At 36.1% G+C, this 20,064-nt stretch overlaps 1 protein-coding gene and 1 long non-coding RNA gene across 3 annotated transcripts; both read left to right on the forward strand.

The window, feature by feature from the left end:
• Positions 1–2,717: 2,717 nt before the first annotated feature.
• On the forward strand, positions 2,718–7,881 carry LOC100801939 (protein high chlorophyll fluorescent 107). Of its 2 annotated transcripts, XM_003529474.4 has the most exons (8): positions 2,718–3,374; positions 3,494–3,637; positions 5,349–5,654; positions 5,749–5,808; positions 5,986–6,231; positions 6,683–6,793; positions 6,885–7,061; positions 7,342–7,881. In XM_003529474.4, exons 1-8 carry the CDS (start codon positions 2,862–2,864, stop codon positions 7,717–7,719), a joined length of 1,935 nt encoding a protein of 644 aa, XP_003529522.1. In that variant the 5' UTR covers positions 2,718–2,861; the 3' UTR covers positions 7,720–7,881. The 2 variants fall into 2 exon arrangements, with proteins under 2 accessions (XP_003529522.1, XP_006584000.1); XM_006583937.3 differs by lacking the exons at positions 5,349–5,654; positions 5,749–5,808.
• A 7,978-nt stretch (positions 7,882–15,859) lies between these two features.
• LOC102668391 (uncharacterized) lies at positions 15,860–17,566 on the forward strand. The gene is made up of 3 exons (XR_415299.4): positions 15,860–16,069; positions 16,162–16,244; positions 17,147–17,566. It is a non-coding gene; the product is annotated as an uncharacterized lncRNA (long non-coding RNA).
• The last annotated feature ends 2,498 nt before the right edge of the window (positions 17,567–20,064 follow it).

Below are 20,064 nucleotides of genomic sequence, written 5' to 3' on the forward strand. Positions count from 1 at the left end.
ATAAACTTTTTTGAAATTTGATTTTTAGTCTTTAAACAAAAGTTTAACCGGTCAAGACTCCTCAACTTTTTTTCATTCTAAAAATCAAATTTCAAAATAGTTGATGGACTTTGTCCGGTCAAACTTTTGTTTAAAAATTGGAAATTAAATTTTAAAAAAAATTAAGGACTAAAAACTTACTCTTTTGTGGGGGTGTTAAAATGAATAGTGATTCATGTATATTACTCTTTTGAAAACAAAGGTTAACTATTAAGGTGTAAGATGGATAAAAAGAGAGAGATCTTATATTTTTTTAGGATTTATATTTTTTACACTCTACTTTAATTTAAAATTTTATCTTTTATTTTTATCCTATAAATCAAATATGCCTTTATGGTTTAGTTGCTAAACAACAATTATCATAATAGTGAAGTCTTTAATCGATGTTTCCCTCGTATGGTGGACGAAGAAACATTGATGCCCTGTATAAGTTGACATTCATGATATCAATTTCAATTTGGTTTCACTTTTGATTTTAATTTAACTAAAATTAATTTATTTACACAATTGATTATATTTAATAATTGAAAATATTAGATGGAGGAATGTGTAGATGAACATTTATCACTTTATACATTGTCATGTTATCTTTTTTTGGTTACTATAATATAAGTAAGAAATATTCATTAGTTTTATTGATAATTAACTTTTGCCAAAAAATTTGATCACCTTTAATAAAATATTTCCTTCCAATTATATTTTTTCATTTAAAAACTCAAGTTCAAAATCTTATATAAGAAAACTGAGTCTAAAACTATTCAAACCAACAACTTATTAATCATTATTATCTAAGATCACATTAAGTTATAATCTTTGTAAATATGATCAATGTTACTTTTTTTTCCTTCAAAATTTTAAAATTAATTAAAGTGTTGGTAACGGGTATAAGTATGAACATTTATGTGTCCAACAAGAAAGACACCAATATTAAAGGTATTACTATCCATGTAATTTTGAGTTCGAATATGAGAATTATTTAAAAATACAAAATATATAAATCAATACTATAATATCATATTCATATCTTATTTACTGTCATTGTTATATATATTCACCACTATCAAATAAATAATACGCACGTGATAGACGGTGTGTGCGCCTGTACGTGTGACTTTTATTATTATTTTTTAATTGATTTGTGTGTGTTTGCTTTCTTTTTTTAAAAAAATTGATTGATTTTAGTATGAAAGGAGTTACATAGAAGAACATGGTAGAAAATGATTGCATGATCAGATATTTTAAGGATTTCTATTTTCTTTTTATTAACAAAAACTAAAGAAAAATCAACGAATTTAGATGAAATTATAAAATAGTTAATAATTTATGAATAATTTTTATGTGGATCTTATTTTGGCTTCTCTGATATATTTGTTCAAGTTACACCACTGATCATAGACTATGCATTTTTTGTCTTTTACGTGTGACTTCGTTTCGGATTGCTTTACTGTTGAATTGAGAAACATTATGCTTATGAATAGCTCGTTGATGATGGAAATGAGATTAGTAGTGACTTTATCGTTGGGAACAATGTTTCGAGCGATGCATCCCTCTAAGACTATCTTTATACAAAATATATATATATATAAAAAGAAAATAAAAGAAGAGAGAGATTGAGACAATTCTTTTTGTCTCTTGATTGTGGGTAACAAAGGAAAAAAAAAGGTGAGCAAAAAAGTGGTTTCCTAAAATAGAATTTGGCTGTTTTAAAGTGAAAAAAATGGACTTTAAAAATGTTTTTTATTTTTATTTTATCACAATTTTCAATAATTACTTTTTTTAACCAATAATTGTAAATACACTTTATTCTCTAGAGTGCATCGCCTCATATTAGAGGAACTAAATCCCCTAAAACAAGCTCTCAAGGTGAATAAGTTGAATGTGAGGGATTAAATTAGAAGTATATTTAAAAAATGTATTGAAAAAAAAAAAGAAAAAAATATATTTATTAATTAGGAAAAATGTAATTATCGTTTGTCCAGATGTTTTGAGATGAGATAGGCCATCATGTGATTTGGGTTATAAGCCCAAATCAAAACAATAATAAAAAAATTTTGAAAAATTATAATACTAAATTTTGAATATTTTTTTTTTTGACAGGTTGAATCTTGAATAGTTGTTAAAAGACCAAAATGTATTCTTCACATTATTTATGTCTACTGTTTAGACAAGCTGTTAATATTCGTAATTATTATTTTTTACAACCATCACCTTCAATTATAAAAGGTTAAAGTTATTTTCATTTAACATTATTGCCTATACGTAGAATTTTATTCTTATTTCCCTTGTTTATTACCATCAAATGCGTGGCCGTGAATGAATTCTTATGTAATTGTTTTAGCTTAATTCAACTTGAACAAAATTACATCCCATAAAGAATACCTTTAATTTCTACAAAATAATAAATAATTCTATTTAAATTACCCCAAATATTAAAGTTATAATTTTATTTTGACTCGTATTTTTTTTTCATTTATTAATCGTTCTGATATATCTATGTTCGTAAAATCACGAACACGACCACAGTTGCCAATCACGAACCCACACGTATGACTAAAATCTGCTTCATGGATGAAGGCCTCAGCCACATAAGCCATGCGGTTACGTGGATAATTTTAGTCCACTGACACATAACATGTACAATTTCTGAACTGCCCTTCCACCTGAAATCATACATTAATGAATGATGAACTCATCAACAAAGCAAAATGTTTAACGAGTCCAATAGAGGGTCATAAAAGTAATTCTACATGCTCTTCTTCTTCAGCATTCAACAGTTGGTTTGCACGTAAAGAACAGGAAACAGTTTAGTCCGGTAACCAGAAATGAACGCCCTCCCTTCCTCTTCCTCTTCCACCTTCACTTTCTTAACTCAGTCCAAAAACCCCAACTACCACTTCAAGTTCACACACAAAGTACCCATTTTACCCCTACACTCGCCTTCTCCATGTTGCTCCCTGAGTGACTCGTCCTCCTCGTCGACCACGGTGCTGGACAAAAATGCCCTTTCACCCGAACAGAATTCTCGCATTGCAGGTTCGCCAGAAGACTCGAGCTCCAAGGAAAACCTCGTGGTTCGCCGGCCGGTGACGGATTTTTCCGGCGAAGACTCCGGCAAGGAGGAGGAGGAGGAGGAAGAAGAAGAAGATGACCCGAAGGCTTCGGTGATCGACGAGGGTCTCGCGAGATTCGCGAAGAAGATGCCGATGTTTGAGCCGGAGAGGATGGAATCCAAAGAGAGGCCACTCGCAATTAATTTGGACTTGGCGTTATACAGGGCGAAGCTTTTGGCTAGAAGAACATTTCAGTATGATGAAGCAGAGTCACTACTTAAAAAGGTGTGGTGTGGTGTTTTGTTTTTTAGTTCTTAATTTGTTTTCTAGAAATATTGCCAAATTTTGCTTGGGTTACTTTCTGATGGTGGATTTTCTTGTTTTGTTTGGAATGTGAATGAAAGTGTATAAGCTTTTGGCCTGAAGATGGTCGACCTTACGTGGTACTTGGAAAGATTTTGAGCAAGCAATCCAAAACAAGTGAAGCCAGAGAGATATACGAGAAGGGTTGCCAGGCTACTCAGGGTGAAAATGCCTACATTTGGCAGGTTAGTGTTCAAATGTGTTTTTGCTTGTCATGATCACGCTTCATATTGACATTGATATGTTTGGATTCCTTCAAAAGTACATTTATGCAAACTTTATCAGGATTGAAACCAAATTTCAATAGAAAGCAACTTCAAGATTGCTTTTTCTAACTTAAGTTTGCAAACTCTAATTCAAACATACACTTATTAGTTTATAGGTTGGAACTAACTCATGGATTACTGGAGAGACAATACATACATGCAGTTTCTTACATGCTTTTCATTTTCTTTTTCAATTCGTGTAATAAAGGTTTACACGAAGAGAGAGTTGCTATGGTAACCAAAAAAAATCTAACGGTTTTGGTACAGTTATTTTTTGGGCTAATAGTTGACTAAATTTGGGCACGCCAAGGTGGAGAGAGAGGGAGAGAGTTTCTCAATAACAGTACCAAAACGCTTACATAGAGTTTCTCTTACATTAAAGGTCAGCCTAGACTGTCAAAGAAACACTAATTCTGATTGGAAAACGGTGTAAAAAATATTTATAGAACTGCATCTAAATTTTGTCCTTACTAGAAAACTTGAATTGTAACGTCCTTCCCTATGCATACGTTTGTAGAGAGTTTAGAGACTACTAGAGAGAGTGTTTAAGGTTTAGAATTCTGGACATAATTCATGGCATCTAAATTGAACTGGATTTGGATCAAGGTAATTTTCCTGTTTAGTAACAGAACTTATTTCTCTACACCATTATTATGAACACGAAGCTGGTTCGAATCCGGCAGGTCCAACCAAATCATTAGGAATCCTTTACAATCAGAGATGATTGAGAAAGATTCTCTGAGAAGATAGAGAGAACAGGAAATAGAAAGTGGTAGAACAGAGAGAAAGTAGGTTCTGTATTACTGACAACAAGATCTACAATGGGTTTACAAAGGAGCCCTCTCCTTTCACACAAGGATGATTCCTTGTCAAACAATGTAAACTACACAATACCCCTAACCACCCTTGAAAAGGCTTATTCATCCTTCCTCTCTCTAACTGTCCTAACTGCTCTAACATTATTAACTGTCTTAACAATATTCTGTTAAGACTCCCTCCTATCTACAATTAACAGTTCTGTTATTGGGCATTTTGGGCCTTTTGGCCTTTCTTCCTCCTATGGAACACTAAAAAAGGCTTTGGGTCAATCTGTGGCTGACTTTGATCCTCTTTCCTAACATAACCTGATCATTCAACCCTAGCAAAATCATGGCTGGGTCCCATTTTGTCCTCTTTAGGGATGTGGTTTAGTGAGAGTGTCCGCTACAATTGCAGGAGAGCAGTGGCATACCTGTACACTCTCATCAACGTACACCTTAGAGTTTAGAAAACCAGTCAACAGTTAAAGATGTGAGTGATGCATGTTGTCTCTGACCCTATCTATATTTAGTAGCTGTGTACTTGTGTTAAGTTTTTTACTTAGTTGATAATAAACTTCCGGCATCAAATTCCTCCTTTTATTAAAAGTGCCCCTACATCTTATTGAAAATCGCAGTTAAGCTTAGACATGACTATAATTTACTGGCATGGCATGCATATGGCCTTTGAGGCATGTACTGGACCTGGCATAGATAACTTCCGGCTGCTAAAATAGCATTAGGAATGAGAGTGATTGTTTCTAATACTCTGATATGTTGAATTTTAACCTGCATTCTATTGAAGTTAACAAGCACAAGTTCTCTTTGAACAGTGCTGGGCTGTTCTAGAAATGCAAATGGGAAATATCAGGAGAGCAAAAGAGTTGTTTGATGCTGCCACGGTTGCTGATAAGAGGCATGTTGCTGCTTGGCATGGATGGGCAAATCTAGAATTAAAGCAAGGAAATCTAAAGAAGGCAAGGATTCTACTTGGTAAAGGTCTTCAATATTGTGGACAGAATGAGTACATATACCAAACACTTGCACGGCTTGAAGCTAGAGCAAATAGATATCAGCAGGCTCGATACTTATTCAATCAGGCCACTAAGTGTAATCCTAATAGTTGTGCTAGTTGGCTTGTAAGTCATGATTATCTGAGGGATATCGTTTCTGAATTAAAATTTATGTAATTCTTGTTATCTTATCAAATCATATTCATTCTTTCTAAAATAGAGTTGGGCACAAATGGAGGTGGAACAGGAAAACTACCATGCTGCTAGGAAATTGTTTGAGGTTGAATTTAACACTACTAGTTCCATCCTTTTTTTTTTCTTCTGTTTCTTCTTCTTGGTGAAACTTGGCAGACTATATATACTCATTAGGAGTTTAGGACATTTTTCTTTGCCATTTGCTTTTACTAGTTTTTGTTAATGCATGACTTATGTGTGTTTTACTTCTCGTAATTTACAGAAAGCAGTACAGGCTAGTCCTAAAAATAGGTATGCTTGGCATGTATGGGGTGTTTTTGAAGCTAACATGGGCAACATTGACATGGGAAGAAAACTTTTGAAGATAGGACATAATCTAAATCCAAGGGATGCTGTTCTACTTCAATCTCTTGCTTTATTAGAATACCAATACTCAACTGCAAACGTTGCTCGGGTTTTGTTCAGGAGAGCATCTGAATTGAATCCAAGGCACCAACCTGTTTGGTTTGTAAGAAATTTCTTCTCTTGGATCTTATCTGTCTTAAATATCATTATCCAAATTTTTATTCCTTTTTGTATGATCTGCTGTGAGGTAAGCTTGACATGATGATGAATTTGTGTCTCTCCACATCTACCTTACACTATTCATGATGTAGTTCTGACTTGCAGGAAGTAAGATATTTTAGAAAGACAATAAAGGAACAGAATAGCCACTTCTATTTGATTTTTATTCATGTCATATATTTATCTGGTTCTGAATCCTAATTAATGTTTCAAAGAATATAGTATACTAATTGAACATACAAGATAATTTATTTTTGATTTAAAACACCATGTTGCATGGATCACAATTTTTATTTTATTGCATAATTTTGATTCCCATCTATGCATTTTTTCTTTTTGGTATATAACTATGTGAATAAGAGAATGACTGACCAGAAAATTTTGGGGACATGTAGGCTTGGGGTTGGATGGAATGGAAGGAACGGAACTTGAATAAAGCCAGAAAATTATACCAAAAAACTTTATCGATTGATCAAAACAGTGAAACTGCTGCCAGATGTCTCCAGGTGACATGCATGCATATGATAAATGTTGTGACAACTTGATCCCTTACATAGCTTAATATTCACTTATTGTAACAACTTTCTCCTAATGCAGGCTTGGGGTGTTCTGGAGCATAGGGTTGGCAATCTTTCAGCTGCTCGTAGATTATTTAAATCATCGTTGAATATAAATTCTCAGAGTTACGTGACATGGATGACTTGGGCATCCATGGAGGAAGATCAAGGAAATTCTGTTCGTGCTGAAGAGATTCGTAACCTCTATTTCCAACAGGTAACTGTCATAAATTGGAGAGATTATTACATGATCTGGGTGGTCCCAATTTCCACATGACAAATAATTGAGTTTTATTTATTCTTTCTTAAATTGAAAAAATGATTACGTATCACATAGATATTAGTTAAGACCATGGACAGAGAGCCATCTGGACTATGTAATAATTTCTCCATAACTTGCCATTTATCAATTTGTTTTAATGATTAATGAGTTGAGATTTGTGAAAATATCCTTATGTGCTGCTAATATATGAAATTTTATTTGTTGCATGCTACAGCGGACCGAAGTTGTAGATGACGCTTCATGGGTTATGGGATTCCTAGGTATTTTTGACCCGGCCATTGATAGTTTAAAGAGAATCCTCAAGCTGAACCCAAATTCGTACAACATGCCACTGGATTCTTTGAGGAACATTGCGGGAACAAATAAAAACAGAGTTGATTCTTCTAGTGACGATGAGGATGATGATGATGCAAATGGGAAAAATGACTTCGATTTGGATGCTTTCATTAAGCAAAAGCTAACCTTAGATTTGTCCAATCTAGAAATTCAGTTGGAAACACCAAAATTTTATTCTGTGAAGAGAAGTAAGTCTCCTAGAAGGATATGGCGACGATCAATTAATGGAATTGCCGAAGTGCAAGTCACACAGTAATGTAGTTTAGGGTGGGATCTTGAGCTTTATACATGTTGGTGTCTTGTAAAAATTGTTTTGAATAGTATGACCGTGGCATGAGAGGTGTAATTACCTTGTGTTGAACACGGCATTATAAGAAATATTTTTTAATGAAAAGAAAATATACTAAATTGCTGACAACATTGCTTTTGAGTCTGAGGAAAAAGGTTTCTCTTCCGAAGTTTGCAAGGAATGGTGTATTCACTTTTGGATTTATAGGTTACGATTTATGAATTATGATGCATATTAAATTAAATCAATGGTGGATATTCGTTTTACTCACAGACTTTAATTAGAGATAGTGTCACTTGAGAATAGTGTTATCCTTTCTTCAAGATCCATCTGGTTCGATTGTGTATCCAAGAATGTAATGAGAGCTATGCAGTTCACTGGCACAAAGAAGAAGAAAAAGAATGAAGGAGCAAGGCAGTTCCAGTGTTGCTGATAAGCATTCGGTTCCTATTCTGATGAAAAGGCACTTAAGACGTACAAGATTCAGCAAGAAAAGGGACGAAAAAAAATGTTAATGATATTGATCCGTGAAGTTTAAACCTGCCAAAAGTAATAAAATCTCGAACTTTGATTGAGATTGATGCCTCGATTAAAATTTGCAGGTTAGTTTGATAGTGTTATTGTGGGATAATTGATCGGAGAATAAGATAAGAGACTCGCATTGAAGAAAATCAGTTTGATTTTATGAAAAATAGGTTAATTATGAAGCAAATGCCACAAAGATTGACATGGAAATACATTGGATAGAATAAAAAGACGCGGATCTAAGTACTGTACAAAAAAAGTCACGCGATCGGTGCTAAGAGTTGTTTATAAAAAAAAAGTTGCTAAAAAAGTATTGTAAAAGAGAAAAAAAAAGGTTATATTATCTATATTTGGTTTGTATCATAATATTTCCCAATCGGCCGAAAACTAATTCCTTTCAATATACAGATATCACCAAAATGAGTTATGTTTTTAAACATTGATAAGTGTATGCTGCGGTTAACCTGGGCTTCGAGGGCCAGAGTCCTCCTAAGAATCAGATTAATGAGAAAGAGGAATAAGAACAGAGTAAGAATGAGAGGAGTGTCAATTGTCTGATTGATTTTGCTAGTTATTACATACGTATATATAATGACTACTGCTAATGGATTTATCCAAATCTCCTAGGAATATTTGCATAACAGAATTGGTTATGGATGCATCCTTGCAGGGACATTCGAATCTAGCAAATCCTTCATTGTGCCAGCTCAACTCCTCTTCCTTTGCATTCTGATATCAGGCATAATCCTTGAGATATGCGGGCCTGGTAACCTTTCTCTTTGCTTTTGCTAATTGCACACCTTCCTTGTTGATTGATTCCCCAATTTGCCCTTCTGATGCTACATCTGTTAATATACTGCTATCAACTTCCTTCGGCCCTTGGAGAATCACCTTGTCCTCAAGGTGATGATCCTGCTTAAGCTGTTCCCAGTCCTCCCAAGAGGATTCATCAGGGGAAAGTCCATGCCACTGGACCAATACTTCCCACGTGTCCCTCTCCTTATGTCGTCGATAATCAAGAATGGCAAGCGGTGTAAGCATCGGTTGACCGTTAATAAAGCGTGTCGGCAGTGAATTGGGTGAATCAAGAATGGGGTCTCCGTGGAATGGCTTCAAAAGGGAACAGTGAAATACCGGATGGATACGAGCCCCATCAAGAAGCTTCAAACGATAGGCTACCTTACCCACACGTTCTATGATCTGAAACGGTCCATAGAAGCGCTTGGACAATTTGCCAGTCACTGCCTGAGCACCCTTCACTGAGCTTTGTCGATAAGGACGAAGCTTCAATAATACCCAACTGCCGGGCTCATAATTAACCTCTCTCCGTTTGGCATCCGCAGTTTTCTTCATGGAAACCTGTGCCTTGAGTAATTTCCGGCGAATAGTAGTGAACACTTCATCACGAGACAAGAGAAGATCATCTACTGCATCAATTTTAGAGGATCTTGCAATATAATCTGGAAAAGAAAAAGGCTTGCGTCCATATGTTATCTCATAAGGGGTTGAGCCTGTGCTGCTATTCCATGAAGTATTATGAGATAGTTCTACCCAGGGTAAGAACTTCCCCCACGATGTTGGCCTACGATGAACAAAAGCTCGTAAATAACCTTCAATTACTCTGTTCATGACTTCTGTCTGTCCATCACTCTGTGGATGGTAGGCAGAACTCATTCGAAGATGAGTGCCACTAAGCTTGAAGAGCTCTTGCCAAAACCCACTAATGAACAATGGATCACGATCAGATACTAGGCTTCTGGGGATACCATGAAGCTTGACAACAATGTTAATGAAGAGCTGTGCTACCATGTGAGCGGTATGGGCCTGAGGCAGAATGCCCAAATGGATCCCCTTTGAAAAACGGTCAACGATCACCAGGAGCACCGTTTTGCCTTGAAAGGGGGGTAGACCAACAACAAAGTCAATAGAAAGATCCTCCCATGGTCTGAATGGTACTGGGAGAGGGCATAGCAACCCCGCAATGCGTTTCGTTTCATATTTTGTGACCTGACATTCCCTACAATTGGTGACATAGGTGACAACATCAGCCCTGAGTCCTGGCCAAATGAAATTCTCCGACAGCCGTGCTAAAGTCTTGGTAACCCCAGCATGGCCCCCCATTGGAGTGGAGTGATACTCTTGTAGTAGGGACTGAATAATAGGGAGATCTCGCGGAAGCCATAATCGACCCTTCTGAAGAATGAAATTCTGATGAATGGTGAAATCAGAATGCGAGTCTGGAGAATCAAGAATAGCTTGTCGCTTCTGACAATATTGTTGATTAATAGTCACCTGGTGTTTCAATTCTTCCAGAAATGTTAAACAGGGAACTGAGAGTATCAAAAATTGGGAAGCAGGATATTCCGGTGGAGCATTTTCCGGTGACCTTGACAAAGCGTCTGCCGCTTGATTGTGCGCGCCTGATCGATATTGGATTTGGTAATCAAATCCCATTAATCGCGCCAGATACGTGTGCTGTTCGGGGTTTGAATCACCTGAGTTAAGAGCTCCTTCAGGCTTCTATGGTCCGTTATGATCGTGAATTGGTGGCCCAAAAGATACTGCCGCCACTTCTTCACGGCAGAAGTGATGGCGAACAATTCGCGGACATAGGTTGATGCCGATAATAATTTCTGAGTGAACGGTTTGCTAAAGTAAGCAATTGGGTGTCCTTTCTGTGATAGGACTGCTCCCATGCCGTTGCCTGAAGCGTCCGTTTCTACCGTGAATGGAACCTGGAAATCGGGTAAGGCCAGAACTGGTGCAGTGGCTAAGGCAGACTTAAGATTCTCGAAAGCTTGTTGAGCGTGAGAAGTCCACTGAAGAGTTTCCATAGTGGTGAGGCGGACTAACGGCTCTGCAATCATAGCGTATCCGCGAATGAATCGCCGATAAAAACCTGCTAGGCCCAGAAAGCTACGAACAGCTCGGATGGATTGAGGTCTAGGCCAATTAACAATGGCGGCCACCTTGTCGGTCATGGGTTCCACTCCTCTGCCTGAAACGAGATGCCCAAGATACTCTACCTGCGTTTTTGCAAAGAAGCATTTAGACATTTTGAGGACAAATTGATTGTCAAGTAATACCTGGAAGGTTATGTCCAGGTGTCGGAGATGATCCTCAAAGGTTCCGCTATAAATAAGAATGTCATCAAAGAACACGATAACAAAACGACAAAGAAATGGCCGGAAAATTAAATTCATTGTCGCCTGAAAGGATGACGACGCATTGCAGAGTCCAAAGGGCATGACTCTGAACTCATAATGTTCGTGATGAGTTCGAAACGCCGTTTTGGGTATGTCTGCTGAGTGCATGCGGATTTGATGATAGCCTTGAAGGAGATCAAGCTTTGAAAAACACTGTGCTCCGCCCAATTCGTCAAGCAACTCATCAATGGTCGGAATGGGGAAGCGGTCCTTGATGGTGAGTGAGTTCAACGCACGATAATCTACATAGAAGCGCCACGTTCCGTCGTGCTTCTTGACCAAGAGGACCGGAGAAGAGAAGGGGCTGTTACTAGGTTGTATCAGCCCTTTCTGAAGCATGGTCTCGACTTGCTGCTCAATTTCCTGCTTTTGAAAATGTGGGTATCGATACGGACGGACATTCACCGGAGTAGCTTGAGGTAAAAGGTGAATATGATGGTCTGTTGTGCGTTCCGGTGGTAAGGTTTGCGGTTGTCGGAAAAGGATATTATATTTGGTGAGCAAAGCTTGAATGGATGGGTCCACGGGTTCAGATGAAGTCGAATGTTCTTCCGAGAGGACTGTGATATGAAAGCACAGGCCAGAGGGCTGTGTCTGGCATAGACGGCGAAACTGAGAAGACGAAAGGGAACTTAGTGTTGCCTCGGGGTCACCCTGTAACTTGATCAAATTCCCTTGGTAGAAGAATTGCATAGTCAAGGATGTATAGTCGGTGAGGACGGGCCCTAACGTTTTAAGCCATTGCACACCCAATACCACATTGGCGCCGGAGATGGGCAGTATATGCAAGTCGACGATGAAGGTTTGATTCTGAATATGAATGTTAATGGCGTCACAGATAGAGGTACATTCCAGGTATTGACCGTTGCCGACCATTACCCGTAGTGGTGCGGTTTCCCGACAAGGTAATCCCAAGTGAGTCACCAATTGTTGCTGGATGAAATTGTGGGTGCTACCCCCATCGACCAGCAACAATAAAGGATGACCGAAAATGCTTCCCATGAGCCGAATAGTTTCCGGTGCAACGTGGCCTGCCAGGGAGTTAAGAGAAATTTGGGCCGGGTAAGAATTCGGACTATCGGGTGGGTCAGGGGGTTGTAACTGAGGCGGGTCGTGGGTTAAAGTGTTGGGTAGGTCCGAGCCGATTATAAGAAGGTTGGCTGGGTCGTCTTCCTCAGAAATTAGAAGGAAAAACCTAGAGGCGCACTTATGCCCTCTATGGAACTTTTCCTCACAATTAAAGCAGAGGCCTTTCTCCCTTCGAGAAGCAATTTCCTCGGGGATAGGCGCTTCCATGCCTGAGGGGGGTTGCGAGGTGCAGGTAGTAAAGGGGGAAGATTTGGTGAGGGTAAGGGAAAAGGTTGTGGTGGGGATGAAGGGGAAGGAGCTCGTATGGGCGACGAAGGATAGTGGGGGTGATTCGTGGGGATAGGGGAGGGGTTGGTGCAGGGCGGAGGCGGGAGGGGGTTCTCATATCTGCGAACTTCTCCTCCTGCAACCGTGCGAGACCAGCGGCTTGCACGAGGGTAGCAGGTTGGTGCGCTTGCACTTCCCGGCGAATCTCCGGCGTGAGGCCGGAGATAAAGCAACTCAGGAGGAACGGAGTGGGAAGGCCAATGGTCCGATTGGCTAAGTCCTCGAAATCAGCCAAGTATTGGGCCACGGTGCCCGTCTGAGTGAGTTTGCACAAAGCCCCCGAGGGGTCCTCGAACTGGGAAGGAGCAAAACGTGTACGCAGAGCCTCCAAGAACGCAGGCCACGAAGGGAACTGGTGAGTGGTGTTCATCCACTGAAACCATGCAAGGGCCCGACCCTCCATGTGAAAAGACGCCACGGTAAGTTTATCTGCCTCTGGGGTATTATGGTAGTCAAAAAATTGGTTTATTTTATAAATCCATCCCATTGGTTCTGACCCATCAAATCGGGGAACCTCCAATTTTAAACGATGAATTGGAGTTGCAGGTTGAGGATGTGGTAATGGAGTCGGAGTGGGCTGAGAAGGTGGGACAATCGGGGACACACGATGAAGAAGTTCCTCAATCTTGAGGGTCATCGCGTTAACTGATTCCCCCAAATAGAGCTGTTGCTTGGTTAAACGGCTGAGAACGTCCTCAAGTTTGTCATAGGAAGAAGAGGATTCATCAGGAGCAGGCATGGTGGTAGCTCAACGAGAGCACCAAATTGATAAGTGTATGCTGCGGTTAACCTGGGCTTCGAGGGCCAGGGTCCTCCTAAGAATCAGATTAATGAGAAAGAGGAATAAGAACAGAGTAAGAATGAGAGGAGTGTCAATTGTCTTATTGATTTTGCTAGTTATTACACACGTATATATAATGACTACTGCTAATGGATTTATCCAAATCTCCTAGGAATATTTGCATAACAGAATTGGTTATGGATGCATCCTTGCAGGGGACATTCGAATCTAGCAAATCCTTCATTGTGCCAGCTCAACTCCTCTTCCTTTGCATTCTGATATCAGGCATAATCCTTGAGATATGCGGGCCTGGTAACCTTTCTCTTTGCTTTTGCTAATTGCACACCTTCCTTGTTGATTGATTCCCCAATTTGCCCTTCTGATGCTACATCTGTTAATATACTGCTATCAAACATATACTAATATCTATATTTGATCAATTGAATATCTTTGTGAAGAAGAGGTCACAACTTGTGTGAGAATACATAGGAAGGTCTTTTCGACTTTCATATAGTTAGCAGAGGATCAACTTTTGGCCCCCATCTTCTAAACATAATCTCTTTTTTGTATGTATATATTTTGAACTTAATCCTTTTTATATATGTATATATTTTAAACTTAATCTTCGATACGTTTATTGAACACATTAAGAATTGGTCCCACGATGAATGCATGTTGTATATAAATAATATGGTCCTAATTCAAAAGTTGAAGAAAAAAAATGTGGGAAGTTACGTACAGATGTGGAGACAATATTTGGAAGCACGTGACTTTTGTTTACAAAGGTGAAAATTGAAGATCCTGTACTATTGAAGTTACATAGTTTAAGTATTTTGGTTTTATCATGCAAAGTGAAAGCAAAATAAAGGATGTAAATCATAGAATTCAAACAAAGATAAAATGAATAAGTGTTTCATAGAAGAAGTACCAAATTTACTGCACAGCCAATCATGCAAAGTGATAGGAAAATAAAGGATGTAAATCATAGAAAGATAAAATACTCCTAAAAAAAGATAAAATAAATGAGGGTTTTTATAGAAAAAGTATCAAATTTCCTGCACAGCCATAAGGGTTGCAGTGTTGTACAGGATTGAATGGTAGGCGGTAATGAAACATCTAGAAAATAAGATAAATGTGAGCCGCGGAGGACGCCAGACGACAGTAGAATCTATAAACAGCCGCATAATTTTAATGCTCAAGTTAGTAAACGTAGGAGAAATGTAAAAGTTGGACTGAGCAGCTGCACTCTTTACAAGGTAAAATTTATTATATCAACTAGTTTGTTACAACTAATCTAAAATTTATTATATCAAATTTGTCTTTTAAAAAAACTAAAAATATATTACATATCATTAGTAATGTTATCATCTTCTCATCACCATTAACACTTGATTTATAATTGTCACCATTATCGTTATAACATTTTATTTTTAAGAATTAGTTTATCCGTTGTTATTATATGTGTTAAATGATGTTATCATTAGATGATTTGTTTTATATTTATAATTATGTTAGCTTGTAGCTATTAAAAATAATATTTATAAATATAGAATAGCTTAAGTCTTAGTGACACATGTATGAAATAAGTAATCTTATAATTACTAATATATGTTATAAGAATCATAAGTTGCAGAACTCAATTAGAGCTAAAATGATCAATTAAAAAGAACAATTCTTATCTCCTAAAATGATTTAGGTTCTAAAATAATCATATTGAAAAATTTGTACAATCTCAATAATCTTTAAAAATTATTCTTGTATCCCTTGTAGACTTTTGAATTAAATTTCAAGAACCCCAAATGTTGCTATAACTATTTCTATTGTTTGTGCTATTAGTTTTATCCTCTAAATTTATTGCTATGGCTACTCCTAATGTTGTTATAACTATTTCTATTGTTTGTCCTGTTAGTTTTATCCTCTAAATTTATTGCTATGGCTACTCCTATCTAAATTTATTTATAACCACACCGCTATATCCTACTCTTTTTATTGTGTTACACTTATATCAATATTATTCTATTCATTTTACTATTCCTAAATTATTAAACCAGTTCAATTTTATCTTATTTAACAATCCTTATGTCTCCATGACGAGAAAACACCACTTAAATGTGTATTTCTTTTATATGGAAAAAAGAACCTTGTAACTCTACAGCTTCTAGAAACTCAAACTGCCACTTTAATTCCCTTTTAACTTGGTAAATATCATCCTTTTCTCTCCAACGGCCTGCATCATGCAATGCTGATCAAGAACAGTTAAATCACTGTCACCATCATTCTTCCTTGTTTCTTCACAATACAGCCAATCACACACACAGTACTCTTTCCAATTTCATTTCTTGTCCTTTGTTTAGGCCAAGCCACAGTCATGGGTTCTCTAATCACTTAGGTGTGCTTTTCTCTTACTCATAACTTCATTCTTTTTCCATTTTTTTTATTCAATTCCCCAAATAATTGTGTTTTTCCCTTTTGCATGTAAAGAGTGGTTCTGGCCTCACCTCCCAAATCTCAAGTGCAAAACCTCTTCAAGACTCTTAGCACATTCTAGTTTCTAATTCTAATTGGTAAATCCAAATTTCTTATTTGAAATATAATTCTCTCTGTGCTCTTTAGTCCAGTTTTCAATTGGTTCTCTGTCGAGTGAAATACGGTGATCGAGGGTTAGAGTTTACGCAAAAGGATGGCAACAAGAGTGTTCTCAGAGATCCTCTAACAAAACCCTTAGGTGGGGGGAACAGTGACCGGAGAGAGTTAGGAACTCCCCACTCCTAACATTCTTCGGGGTTTGATGCCGTCGAATCAACATTTGACTCGTAATAGGATAAAAATAAAATTTGGGATTTTAGATTATATTTGTTTGTGTAATTTTGTAATATGATGTTTAATTGGTGTTGTTGAGAGATTTCAAATAATCTCACAAGATTGGAAAACCCCGACTTGACCCATTAGTAAAATTACTTAAAGAGCATGTTATTGGCTTTGATATGTTATGTATGCTTGAGTATTGTGGAATAAATTTTATGAGACTTAATTTAAATCTGACATGGGAAGAAAAAGGGGGTTTAAATACTTTTATTTGGTAGATTATAATAGAGTTGAAGTTAGATATATTTTTTATGTGAAATATGCATGTGATGTGTGTTGCGTGATTATTGTGAATTTAACAGGGAAGACCAATAAAAGGTGTGATGTTTGTGCATTGTGACCTATCCTTGATGTGTCCTAGGTGAATTTATAATTATCCTTAATATACTTAAAGTTTGCTGAAATTGCATTCTTGTAATTGCCGTGTTTATATGTGTGATGCTGAATGCCTTGCTTTGAGTTGTCGATTGAGACATTTTACAGTGTTATGTCTCTACATGTCTAGCTTATGATGCAATTAACGGCATGATATTTCAAGTTTTATGTGATTTCTAGTGAATTTTTGTTTACCATTTGTTCTGTTCCACTCTTCTCTGAACAGGGGTTATAAATCGTGAATACTGTAATTCTATGGATGTGATTGTGGCCGGATCATATTTTTACCTAAAACTAGACATGCTTATGGAACTCTAGAAGTTGGAAGCTTGCCATTAGCATTTTTAGAGAATTTCCCATGAACTCTATAAGATGAGATTGGAGATGGACTAGGATGGTGAGAAAACAGTTCTAAAATAAGGAAAATAGTGTTGTATTTATGGTCTTTGTATTCAAGGTATAATCTTTGGAAAAATCTTATTTGTTTATCCATGTAAGGAGTGAATCTTGGTCAATTTCTAGCCAACACGAGAGGTTTCTATTTTTATGAATTTTCCTCACCTAAACTACTCAAATGAGTTCTCACATAACTTTCAAATTTGTTTTATTTTTTTTGTAAGTTGTGATTTTCACTCTAGTATCTCAATTATCTATGTTCACCTATTATCTAAGTTGACAATTACTTTTAGTCATTTTGATAAGGTTTTACAAAGGTTTGTTGGAATTTTAGAGGATCTTTATAAAACATTAATAACCACCCGGATCACATTATATTAGATTATCAAGAAGAATTTTAGGAATACTTGAATCCATAATGATTGATTAAACAAATGTAGCGGAATTCGAATCCGTAGGTGATTTTTTATCTATGTGTTCTTCAATGTTATAGAGACAACAAATAACCGGCTAATCGCGTAATCAGTGGCTTCATAGTTCTTCCTCAATCAGAACTTCTTTATTCTTCAATAGAAACTTCGTAACTTTTTAGATGTGGAGAAGAGAAATTATGTGTGACGGTTTGATATATTGGGAATCATGGTCTTTTTATTATTTGTTAACCTAATAAGGTTCTCATTATCCCCTAATGGGCCAACACAGACATATGTTCATTTAAGTTCATATCATCTAATTATCTAATGAATTCACTTAATTTGATCGTATAAAATAAAGTTCACTAATGATAAATAGCTAGTATAATTATTTTATAATATTAGTCCACATTATTTATTAGAATAGAAAATTTCAACAAGGTTCTTTATATATTATATAAAAATTATAATATGTATAATTTATATCATACTTGTCATATGTATTCTTACTTTTAGTATTAAAGATAGATTTCAATCTCATATTCTTGCCTCCGACTATTTTCTTATATTTTAATTTAAGTATATAACAATCAACTTTTATATCTCATTGTTAATCTAGAGTAATATGGGTAAAAGAAATAAAGAAGAGTAGAACTCACTTAATTTGATCATATAAAATAAAGTTCACTAATGATAAATAGTTAATATAATTATTTTATAATATTAGACCACATTATTTATTAGAATAGAAAATTTCAGTAAGGTTCTTTATATATTATATAAAAATTACAGTATGTATAATTTATATCAAATTTGTGATATGTATTCTTACTTTTAGTATTAAAGATAGATTTAAGTCTCTTTGAGTATTTTTTTATATCTTAATTTAAGCATACAACCATCAACTTTTATATCTAATTGTTAATTTAGAGTAATGTGGATAAAAGAAATAAAGAAGAGTAGAAAAGAGATTTTCATCTGTGAAAGTGGGAGGGGTTCATCTCCATGTACTAGTTCATCCAATCCAACTCATCTTAATAAAGAGAAGATAAAAGATTGAAAATTGAATCATGCATCATGACATTTGGACTTAGTGTCCTTACTTGTTTGTGGATCCAGGCTAGGTGTGGATCCTCATAAAGCCATTACGTTCATATGATTGGATCTAAGTGATCTCTGCCTCCAGTGGATCCTTGCTTAGTGCTTGATCCCAGCTAGGTGCAAAGTATTTGGCTAAGTGCCAACTATGAAGACTCTATGCCTAATTTCTTGGGCCCGTAACGGCTTAGCGCCATATAAATCCGGATATGCATACACATTGCACTCAATTGAAAGAGAATTACTAACTTGCATACATGCAAACATGGCATACCTTGGGAAATGTGTGACTAACTCTAGATGATTGAAGCTATGAATGCTACTGCAATGTGCTTGAAAATACATGTCTTGTATTTGATGCATATGTTGTCTATACTTAAGATGTTGAAGTTAATCTATATCAAACTATTGTCTTGATTCAGAATATAAGTAAATCCAAAGATCTCGGGCTTTGATTTGTGATATAGGTAAGTATTAGGACTGATTTGTATCGTGATTGTGGTGTGTCTATCCTGCCTGTCTCTATGTGTTACCATAACCTCACTCCTTCTTTCTTTTGTATTGTTTGGTTTTTATTACTTGTGGACAATTGGAGAAGTAGACAAAGCGAAGAAGTCATAGTCTAGTCTAGCAGGAGAGTGCTAAAAGCAACTTTTGTGTGTGTGTTAATTTAGGGGGATTAGTCTTGTCGGAATTTGTGATTTTAAGTTCTTTATATGTAACTAATATAAATCTCCATGACCATGTAGTGATGAGACTTTTGAACAATACACCTTAAATTTTGAAGTTGTAAAACTTTGAAGTCTGAAATCATGTGTTTATTAATGCACTAGACATCTTTTTTTTGTAAGCCTCTAGTTTTAATCAAAGATTTTTAAATATATTTGTACAACGGGCACTTGAGAAATATAAAATCTGACATGGTATGGATATTTTTATGTTTGATTGTTAAACTATTTAATTATCAAATTTTAGAAGTATATGTATATATAGTGTATATTATTTAATCGGTACCTATCAATATCCTACCCGCTTCATATTTTATGTTGCAAATGTTTTATCCTAAGTTTTTGATGTTTTACTATTTGATTCTCAAAACTCATTTACAAGAATTATGTTCCGAGTATGAGGGATTACCATTATTTATTTTCAAACACAAAAAATCTATTATTTTCTTAATATTTTCTTCAGGTTATTCAAAATTATATTTCATTTACAAACATGATTTAATTCCAAC

This window comes from Glycine max, chromosome 7, assembly GCF_000004515.6.
Source record: "Glycine max cultivar Williams 82 chromosome 7, Glycine_max_v4.0, whole genome shotgun sequence".
Taxonomy (NCBI): domain Eukaryota; kingdom Viridiplantae; phylum Streptophyta; class Magnoliopsida; order Fabales; family Fabaceae; genus Glycine; species Glycine max.

Bases quoted from the DNA above. Each gene is read 5' to 3' on its own strand.
- LOC100801939 (XM_003529474.4), top strand. From the start codon at position 2,862: ATGAACGCCCTCCCTTCCTCTTCCTCTTCCACCTTCACTTTCTTAACT. The intron at 5,655-5,748 runs GTAAGTCATGAT...TTTCTAAAATAG, and splicing joins ATAGTTGTGCTAGTTGGCTT to AGTTGGGCACAAATGGAGGT. The intron at 6,794-6,884 runs GTGACATGCATG...CTCCTAATGCAG, and splicing joins CTGCTGCCAGATGTCTCCAG to GCTTGGGGTGTTCTGGAGCA.